The sequence below is a fragment of the Cynara cardunculus genome (genome assembly GCF_001531365.2).
Source record: "Cynara cardunculus var. scolymus isolate 2C chromosome LG 5, CcrdV1, whole genome shotgun sequence".
Taxonomy (NCBI): Eukaryota; Viridiplantae; Streptophyta; class Magnoliopsida; order Asterales; family Asteraceae; genus Cynara; species Cynara cardunculus.
In genome coordinates this window covers 6,949,916-6,960,855 of record NC_037532.1, presented here as the reverse complement: position 1 = coordinate 6,960,855, position 10,940 = coordinate 6,949,916, and the positions used below count along the sequence as shown (strand labels likewise).

General features: G+C 33.6%; 1 protein-coding gene across 1 annotated transcript; it reads left to right on the top strand.

The window, feature by feature from the left end:
• The first annotated feature begins 3,944 nt into the window (after positions 1-3,944).
• On the top strand, positions 3,945-8,641 carry LOC112512288 (receptor protein kinase-like protein ZAR1). The gene is made up of 2 exons (XM_025118167.1): positions 3,945-5,259; positions 7,752-8,641. The coding sequence occupies exons 1-2, from the start codon at positions 3,945-3,947 to the stop codon at positions 8,390-8,392; spliced, it is 1,956 nt and encodes a 651-aa protein (XP_024973935.1). The 3' UTR covers positions 8,393-8,641.
• Positions 8,642-10,940: the final 2,299 nt, after the last annotated feature.

Sequence of the window (10,940 nt, the reverse complement as noted above, 5' to 3'; positions counted from 1 at the left end):
GATAAATAATTAATATTAATATTAATTACTATTTATGAATATTAGTAATAATTAATATTTATTTATAATTAACAGTAATAAATAATAACTAATATTAATGAGATTTATAATTGGAAAAAAAATGCAAAAGACTCCTAAATGACTACTTCAAGCTAGTTTATGTTCATTCAAACATGTATTCAAAAGATAAATTAATTTATGCTACCTTATGTTTGCCAAACAATACCTAAGAACATCTCTAACGAGGCTGTTGGAGATGCTTAGGAGCCGTTTACTAAACACTTACTTGGTAAATGCTTACCGGATAAGAGAAATGAGAATGATGGAGAGTATTATCCGGTAAGTGAGGATAACGACTCTTACCTAGGTAAACGATTACCCAGTAAATTGTTGTATTCGATATGTTTTGATGTACTAAAATCTTACACACCAAAATAAATCATAGTGTTGACTCTTATCGGTAAACGCTTACCGAATAAGCAATTGGGTAAAGGGTCCCTTAATGTGTTAATGTTATTGTTATTTATATTGTTTTGAACGACGGGTTATACTTTATTGATATGTAACTTGTTTTATTATTTCGCTAAGAAAAAATGAGAAGATTTTAGAAGTTGAAAGTATCATTATACAAAATCATATATGATGATTAATTATTATTTTTTTGATTAACCTGGATATCCAAGCCGCTATGCGAGCCGACTAATCCCATGACGACCACTTGCTTTGCAGATAATTCGGAGTCACTGCATTTGAATCTCCGTGACCATAAAGGGATTTTTATTCATGTCTTTGCACCAACTATTTACGTATTTTATAAAATCTGATTCTTTTTTTTTAATCATAAAAAGGTACAAAAAGAATTACAATCAAATTTGTTTAACATAACATGTTAGAATGAAAACTAAAAGGATCAAATATTATCTCTACTAAAACGTTGGAGTGTGTATATATGGGAAGAATTATTTGAGAAGATGTAAAGTTTTAATATCATATATGATTATATTTATTTGAGTGTGTTTAATTATGTATGATTAAGCGTCTATATGTTATCAATGCAATATATATGTTTAATCATATATGATCAAGTTTGTGTATTATGCGTGTAATCATATACAATATTGAAACTTCTTGTATTCTCGTAAAATGTTTAGTTTATTGTTTGAACCTATCCACACACACATATAGGGGTTCATTCAAGGGAGAACTAACTAGTTTGTGGTAATCGTGAGATTCAATTTCAACCACAAATCAATAGATAAATTATGAAATTTATAATTTTGGTAATTTTGAATTAAAATTTTAATGTAAGAACATTTTAAGTATTTTCTCTCCTCTCTTCTCTCTCCGTCCCCCGGCCTTAGGTGAAACCTAAAAATATTGACTATGTTAAACAAAAGACACAGTGTAATATCCAAATACATATAAGAAGCATTGTGATACCATTGTGTTACATCTCCGATCGATCACATAAACGACCTCAGTGTGATACTCAAGCACATATAAGATGCATTGTGATACCACTGTGGTATCACTGGATAATGGAGAAAGAATAGAGAAGAGATGAGAGTTTTAAAATACCTAAAATGTCCTTGCATTAAAATTTTAATTCAAAATTATAAATTTCCTAATTTATCTATTTTTTTGTGGTTATTGGTCCTCACGGTTACCATAAACTAATTAGTTCTAATTTCATGCACGCGCACACACACACACACATATATATATATATATAATATATATATATATATATATATATATATATACAGAGAGAGAGATGTGAGTTATCATACAACCATTTACATTTGTACAAACAATACAACTCAATCTCAATCGTTCATTTAATTTGATGAATATATGATTTCATAAAAGTTTTGATTATTTCCTAATATAAAATATTGATCATAATTAATGAACCTTACTCATCTTCCATATATATTTAAATCATAATAAATGAACTCTCATCATTTTCATAAATAACTCAATTTATTGGGTTGCATTGATTGTATAAATGTGATGAATTGTATTTGAAACGATATATATATATATATATATATGTTGGTTATTATACAACCCTTGATATTTGTGCAACCAATACAACCCAATCTCAACCGTCCATTTCATTTGATGAATATGTGATTTCATAGAAGTATTAATTGTTTCTTAATATAAAGTATTAATCATAATTAATAAACTCTATTCATATTCCATAAATATTCAAATCATAATAAATGAACTCTCATCATTTCTATAAATATCTCAATTAATTGGGGTGCAAGGGTTGTACAAATACACAAGGTTGTAAAATAAATATACTATATATATATATATATATATATATATGGGAGCGTTTAAATAAAAACCACTCAATTTGTAAAAACCGTGAAAACCACATTCAACCAATCATAGTTTTTCATTTTGTTCATTTTTTTGTAATTATGAGAGGTTGATTAACCATTTTTATTGTGGAAGGTGTTAATCATGGATATTATCATCTTCATTATTTTAATTTCAGAGAAATATATGAAATAATTTCATTAAATATTATATGAAACAATTTCATAACCATATATGAAACAAATTCATCAAAAAAAAGTATTATATAAAACAATTTCACAAGATTAAACAATTTCATTAATTTTTTTAAAATTAAACAGTAAAATCGACGTATGAAAATAGTTTGTACGATTTGTACAAATAAACGTGATTTTTATTTAATCGCCTCTTCTCCCTCTCTATTATATGGCACTAATGGCATGCTTTTTGTTGGGCAGTGCTTGACATGAATCCAAGTGGAAACTGAAAAGCATGGTGTCTTGTCCTTTGCATTGCCCCTTTTCAAATCATATAAACCATCCTTTCTTTTCTTTTGTTTTAACATATAAGCCTTGTTAGGCATATTACAGGTTTTTTTTTAATATTAATTAAGTTCTATTCAATTTCACTTCAACATAAAAAAATATTATAAATTAAATATATTTTATATAAAAAATCAATATAATTTATTCACACATGCTTGAAATTTTTAGATCTTATTTAATTTGAAATGATATATTAAAAAACAAAACTACAAATATATTAATTGTAAAAAAAAAAAAAAAAAGAGGAAATTGGGAGGTGGGGACAAATAGCGAAGAAGTAAAGGAGTGTTTTTTGTGTGTTCTATTTCAACCTTAACGTAACGACGGGATCAGTAAAAACACATCCCACTCTATATTTTCATTTACACCCCCTCTACTTCTATTATATTTGATTGTCTATCAACTTCATATAATCTATTCGTTTTTTATAAACTGTTATAGAACTATAGGAGTTTTAAGTCAAAATCACTTGGAACAAATAATTTCGAAAAATACATTGGATTTAACTAGATGTGCTCGGTTTACCACCCAACCCGCGCAATCCATTTGCACCACATCAAATCACGAGGGTTATAATTTTTGCAGTACAATTTGGGGTTTGTATATTTTATATAGTATTATACCAATTTCTAATATCATGTGCCAACCAAGTTTATCTAGCTGATACATTACTATCAACTAGGTAAATTGATACCATTTAAATTGGTATGAAAATCGTTTGGTTTCTTTTGGTACAAAATTGACACCTGCACAAAATTTTGTATTTTATAGAAAATTACAAAGTTGGAGGAATTTTTTTGATGCTTTTGATAAATAAAGGGCTTATATTGAGTTTATGGAAAGATAGAGGGTATAAATGAAATATTGCCACGCATCCCAACGTTCTTTATAATACAACAGAAACCATTAAAATTCAAAAACTTGTTAAACCCCATGTTACTGCATCACCAACCTCGATTAATCCACCCATAAAGAATTCAAATTTCTATCACACAAACTTCGTCGTCATCTTCCTCCGGTTTCCTGCAACCCCTCGTTGCATTATGAATCGATGCTCATCAGCTTCATAATTTGAATCCAACCGCCATGAATTCCATCACAATTCTTCTAGTTTTCTTCTGTTTTATTACAATCTGTGTGTCTGTTTCGTCTTCATTGAACTCTGATGGGCTTTCGCTATTAGCACTCAAGGCCGCCGTCACCGGCGATCCTACTAAGTCACTCACCACCTGGACCGACTCCGACTCAACGCCGTGTCACTGGACCGGCGTCTCTTGCAACTCTAACCACCGTGTTGTAAGCATCTTTCTACCCAATAAGAATCTCACCGGCTACCTCCCGTCAGAGCTCGGTGCGCTACTCTCTCTCCGCCATCTCTCTCTCTCTAACAACAACTTCTCCAAACCCATACCGGAAAACCTCTTCAATGCCACCAGTCTTCTCTCTATAGACCTCTCTCACAACAATCTCACCGGACCCATACCGGAGAAAATCACAACTCTCAAATTTCTCACGTTTTTGGATCTATCTTCTAATTTCTTAAATGGGTCTCTTCCGGTGTCTCTCAGCAACCTCACAAACCTCTCCGGGACGCTTAATTTGTCGTACAATCACTTGTCCGGTGAGATTCCACCGTCCTACGGGTTGTTTCAGGTGATGGTTAGTTTAGACCTCCGTTATAATAACCTCACCGGAAAGATACCGCTGGTGGGTTCTTTGCTTAACCAGGGGCCAACCGCATTCACCGGAAATCCGTTTCTATGTGGGTTTCCTTTAGGAACACAATGCTCCGACCCGGAAGCTCAGAATCCTAAGGTTTTGTCTAACCCGGATACCCCCAAAGACCTGGGTTCTTTAACCGGGTTATCGGGCAAAACCAATGGGAGTTCCGGGTCAGTTACGGTTCCTTTAATCTCCGGCGTATCGGTAGTCATCGGAATAATGTTTTTCTCCATGTGGGTATACCGGAAAAAATGGAGGTCTAGCGAAAGAAAATTAGGGAAAAAAGAAAAACCAGAGAATGAACAGGTTACTGTGAATTTTAACGAAGAAGAAGGACAAGACGGTAAGTTCGTAGTGATGGATGAAGGGTTTGGATTGGAATTGGAGGATTTATTGAGGGCATCAGCTTATGTGGTTGGAAAGAGTAAGAATGGGATAGTTTACAAGGTGGTGGCTGGACGGGGTTCCGGTACGGCGGTGGGTTCGGTGGTCGCCGTGAGACGGTTGAGCGAGGGCGACGGAACATGGCGGCTTAAGGAGTTCGAGACGGAGGTGGAAACCATAGGGAGGGTTCAACACCCTAACATAGTCAGGCTCAGAGCTTATTACTATGCCAATGATGAGAAGCTTCTCGTTTCGGATTTTATCAGCAATGGAAGCTTGTACTCTGCGCTTCATGGTAAGTACACTATCTTCTAATCCAGCATTCATTTGCCCTAATTTACTTAGACTTTGATTATTCCCATGCTTAATGTTTCTGTTCGATAAACTAGATGTTAATTTAGCTGTTAGCTGAAAAACTAGTCGTAACTTGTTAAATTTCTGCCATTTTCGTAACTTGTTAAATTTAGCTTAAAGTTGCTAAAGTGTTACTTACTCAACTTGCTAAAATGCTACTTTACGAACGGTAGTTATAAATTGGGGAAATTGAGCAAGATAACCAGTCTACCAAATTTACTTTTTAAGTCACTTTTGGAACCGAAGTTTAAGCAATTGCCTTGTGCATTTGTGTAAATCCCATTTTCAGATTGAAAGAAAAGGATTTTTTTTCTAGCAAACGTGGATCCTTACGTAAATTTGCAAAAAGATTTTTCTTCTTTTTCTTTAATCTGAAACTCGAGTTTATGCAAATGCGCAAATAGGAATTTGATTGAAAAGTGGCTAAAAAGTGAATTTGGTTGGGAAGATTATCTATTTTGGTCAATTTTTCTAAAAATTGTATCATGTTGTCTGGTTGAAAAGAAAGAAGAATATGTGGGTATTTTATGTGGCAGATAAGATACGAAAGATTTGGTGAATCTTGTTTGGGTAAGGTAGGATCAGGCATTATGTTCTTTATGAACTTGTTGCAGTCTGTTATGGTATTTTCTAAGTGGCTATTGCTCCTAATACCAACAAATGTACTATACTCGAAACACTTGGATTCATATGTGAATCTCATTTATTTCCCTCAAATATGGACCCGATAATATCCCACTACGAAATTTGTTCTTCACCTCATGTTTTATTGTACTTGTGACATAAGGGTAAAAGAGTCTTTTACAACGTGTAATCTTTAAAAGAAACGAAAAAACGGAACGTTTATAAAGCAAAAAATGTTGCCATTTTCACGAAATTGGTGCTTGAATGACAGAAAACAAACGGCACTTCATGTTTTATTCTACCTGTTGCTAAAACACGTAAGGGTAAAACAGTCATTTTACGTGTAATCTTTTTCGGAAAAATGTTGGAAATTTTCATGAAAAAGGATGATTGAGATTGATAAGAAAATGGAAATGGACCCCTTTTACATGATGGTAAATTATTGCTATATGAACCACATGATCTGTTTCAAAAGGGACCCAGCAGCTAAAATGGTTTAGGACCACTTTTACACACTTTGTTTTCTGAAATATTGTGCTATAATGAGTTGTACCTTTATGTAGTGAACTTGTACTCTGCATGCTTTAGGATTCTCGTTTGTTAGTTCTTTCAGGTGCTCTGCCAAATGCTTTTAGGGTAGCTTTATGCATTACAAAGAAATACGCTCCTTTCATCCATGAAAAACTCTCTCAAACACAAACTTTTCCTATCCATATATACATATTAATCCACATAGACAACTTTATTTATACAACACATAACGGAAAACTAACCAAACAGCCAAGACCGGCCCTGGCCACGTGCGGCCGCACATGGCATCAAAGCCTAAAGGGGCACCAAGTTGTCATTTATTACTAGTTTTGGGTTTAATAATTTGGGAATCAGACAACTGAGCTTTAACTATAAAAATAGGCTCAAGGCCTAGTAGTGATGAGTACTGAATGCACATCGTTGGAAAAAGTTGGAAAAGTTTTCGTTTGTATAAAGTTGGAAAAGTTTTTGTTTGAGAGAGTTTTTTCGTAGATGTAAGGAGCGTTTTTTTAGTTGGAAGTGACATGTTTGGAATTTTTTTTTGGCTTTCTATATAAAGCTCCCCCTAAAAGCTTATTGGATAAGTCACTTTTTATATCATTAAGCCACTACGAAACAGTCATGCATAGTTGAGCGAAGAAGCTGTTAGTTCCATTAAACTTATTAAGTTGCTAACAGATAGGTTCTTAGCCTTTAGTCATTATACCTGTAACTTTTGAGTTTTACTTTTTGCTTACTATGACAGCAACTTGGATGTAATTTACTATCTTAGTTTAAAACTAATTATAGTTTTCCTTGTCTTTTAAGTCTCATATATTGAAATAAAGTTTCTATTTTGCTAATTTAAATTTGGAAAAGGAAAATTTGGAAAAGAAGGATGCATGATCTTAATCCAAGATTTATCCTTTTTATCATTTATATTTTGTATTCGGGGTTTTGGTTTTTATGTTCCCCTCATTGTATTTGGTTTTTATTCGGGGTTTTGGTTTTTATGTTCCCCGCATGTTTCATTGGTTTAAAAAAATAGGGTTAGGGGCATATTTTATTATTTTCGCACGGTATGTAAAAGTATTTCGATTAGACATTTTTAGTATTCTATAAACCCAATTTTCTTAGCAACGGTGTCGTTTGCAATAAGCAATTTCTACAAAAGGTGCCGTTATGTTCCATAATTTGCTCAAAATCGTTCTTCGTTGCTGCGTTTTTGTGTTTCTTACGTCTTTGGAACGGCTTTGCTGTATTGCTAATTGTTTCTTCGGTTTTGGTTATAAGCTGTAGGTGGGCTGGCTAACCCTTTGCAGCCTTTATCATGGGCATCGAGATTAAAGATTGCACAAGGAACTGCAAGGGGTCTAGCCCACATCCACGAGTGCAGCCCTCGGAAACTTGTTCACGGGAACATAAAATCATCGAAGATCCTTCTCGATAACGACTTGCAGCCATTCATCTCCGGGTTCGGGCTCAACCGTCTGGTGTCGTCCACCATCTCAAAATCGACTTCCCTAAAGCTCAGCAGCTCGAGCCAACCGTCAGTCACGAGCTCGAAAGACTCGTCGGCTGCGTCATCAAACATCTACTACGTGGCTCCAGAAGCCCGGATGTCTGGCCAGAAGCTGACCCCGAAGTACGATGTGTACGCTTTTGGAGTTGTGTTGTTGGAGATGTTGACGGGCCGGGGTCCGGATTGCGGCGGACTCGATAATGACGGGAAAGGGCTCGAGAGCTTCGTGAGGAAGGTGTTTCGGGAGGAAAGACCGTTATCGGAGATTATCGATCCGGTGTTATTGCAGGAGGTGCATTCCAAGAAACAGGTGGTGGCTGCATTTCACGTCGCGCTTAACTGCACGGAGCTTGACCCTGAGGTTCGACCGAAGATGCGAATGGTCTCTGACAGCCTTGACCGCATCAAATTGCAGTGAGTTCGGGTGCGGGTTTTTTGCGATTAGATCAAGAGTAGAAGCAAAGATGAGGGTTCCCTTTTGGGTTATTTTTGATGTTTTGAAGATGGTCTTTGTTTTTATATACTCTTTGGAATGTTGTTAACAATTAGGAGGATGCATTCTGTAATTAGGGTTAACTTGTTAAAACTATGGGGCAGGGCAGATTCAGTAATAGCCTAGGGCTGCCCGACTGCCCGTTGACCCATTTTTATCAATGGAAGAAAATTAGGGTTCTAAAGATGTATCTGATCAACTTGATGCGTCTTATTTTAAGTTAATAAAAAATTGGATACACTTGTCAAGTTAAATTGTTTTATCGGATGAATATGATAAGTATCAAGAATCTTACCTGATAAGAGTGAAGGCAAGGACTAAGAGTCTTACCTGGTAAGTGAAAACAACGATTCTTACCATGGTTAATGTTTACCAGATAAATTGTTGCATACGGTATTTTTTTTTTGGTGGATTAAAATCTCATTCGATAGGTAAGTGATAAAGTTGAATTTTACGGTAAACTCTTACCTAAATAAGCGTTTGCATATATTAATGGAATGAAAAACTGATGTCCCAAATTTCCATGTTTTGTCCATCAATATTCAATCATATGAATATGAAAAATATAAACATGAATTATATAAATGAAAATCTGATGTGTTTTAATTTCATTGATGGGATATGGAATGAAATGGGGGAGGATATTTATTAGATTTCTTAAATTGTAGAAGATGAAGATTTTGAAAGAGCAAATTGTACGAAGAAATGAACGTACTTTAACTTTATTCATATTTTGTGTGACGTACTTTCAAAACTTTCATTTTTGTACCTAAGATGTAAAGTTTTAAATATTTAGACTTAATCGGAACTATGCTGATGTGATATCCAACTCAGTATAAAGTTGTATTGACTTTTAAATTCAAAAGGTAAGTCGAATCACTGGTAAAATCAATATGGTAATCGGTTAATGTTTCAACCAGTTATTAAGGTATTTAAATATTTAAAACTTTACATCTTAAGTACCAAAAAAAGTTTTAAAAATATGTTACTCAAAATAAGAATCAAGTTAAAATACATTATTTTTTCATACAATTTATTGATTTTAAAAACTTTGTTATATTTCATTATTTCCATCAATAAGAGTTTTCAGATTAAAAATGTAAAGAGAGGAAATAAGTTTTTTATTAAATATTTTAAATTTTTACATATTTTAAGTTTTATGTTTTTGGTTTGAAATGCTAATAAAAAATAATTTAAAATTAAATTTAGATTCTAGTAAAATACAAGGATATAAATAAAAGTTTGAATTTGAATGAAATGGGCCCAAAATGGGCTCCCTAAACATAACTGACAACAGTTGGAGACAAAATGGGCTTATATCCGTGTGGCCCACTGTCCATGTGTTTCTGTCTTGATTAAAAATGGACAAATTATTTAATTAAATAAAAATTAAAAAAATAGAAACAAACATAACCTTTTTTTGAAACTGCAGATGTCTAGATCAGGTTACCTGTATTGAGTGAACTCTTAGGCGATCACGATGATTTAGAGTCATCGCATGTGAACTTCTATAACTGCAATGACGTTAAAACGTTACTGGTTTGGAGCTGAGGTTACGTGTATACGAATGTGTTGATGAAAACTTTATTAAGCTCAAAATTGGACGAATCAAGCTTATTCATTTTTCATGAATCGGTTAAGTTTTTAATTTGCCGATTTTAGTGTTTTCTATTTTTCACGCATTTCAATTGCATTGTCTAAACGATACATACATAAACCTGATCCAACCCATCGAGTAAACTCATGTGTGCGGTACAGTCTAACAATACCAATGTACTGTCCTCGTATTGTCAATCAATTAAAACACTGATAAATTACAGTTTGAAGGATATTTAGCGGTTCATATCAAACGACATTCTTGTCAACTTATGTGCAAAAATCTTAATTAGCACCCTATTGTTGTTTATATAGTTAGGTTAATAAATATGTATATGGAAAGACCATTTTACCCCTCATTATATTTGGATATTTTTGTTGTCAGCACAAATAAACATAGAATCTCGATCCAAGAAGGAATAAAAATCCCCTTCTGGCTATAGAGGTTCAAATGCGGTGACTTCAGACTACCCACGAAGCAGATGGTCGTCATGTGATTAGTCGGATTGCATAACATGTTGAATATCTAGGTTAATAAAAAAAATATAGAATCTTCAGAACTCAAATATGAAAGTTGTAGCTCGTTTAGTCAAATTTTTAGACAATCCTGAATGGAATTTATACATGCAACGATCAATAAGATATGATTATAAAACTGCGTCTGACAACTCTCTTTCAGATATCTTATTTTAACACGATCAATAAAATATGCATTTCACTGGGGCCATTCCTAACACGAAGGCCTACTTTTTACATTTTTAATGTGTGATTTCATCTTATTTTAACATAAACTGAAAGGAATATAAGCAGGGACAGACCTAGTATAGTGGTTACGATGGCACGTGCTATTGTATTATTCCACCATCGAAAGGTAAAA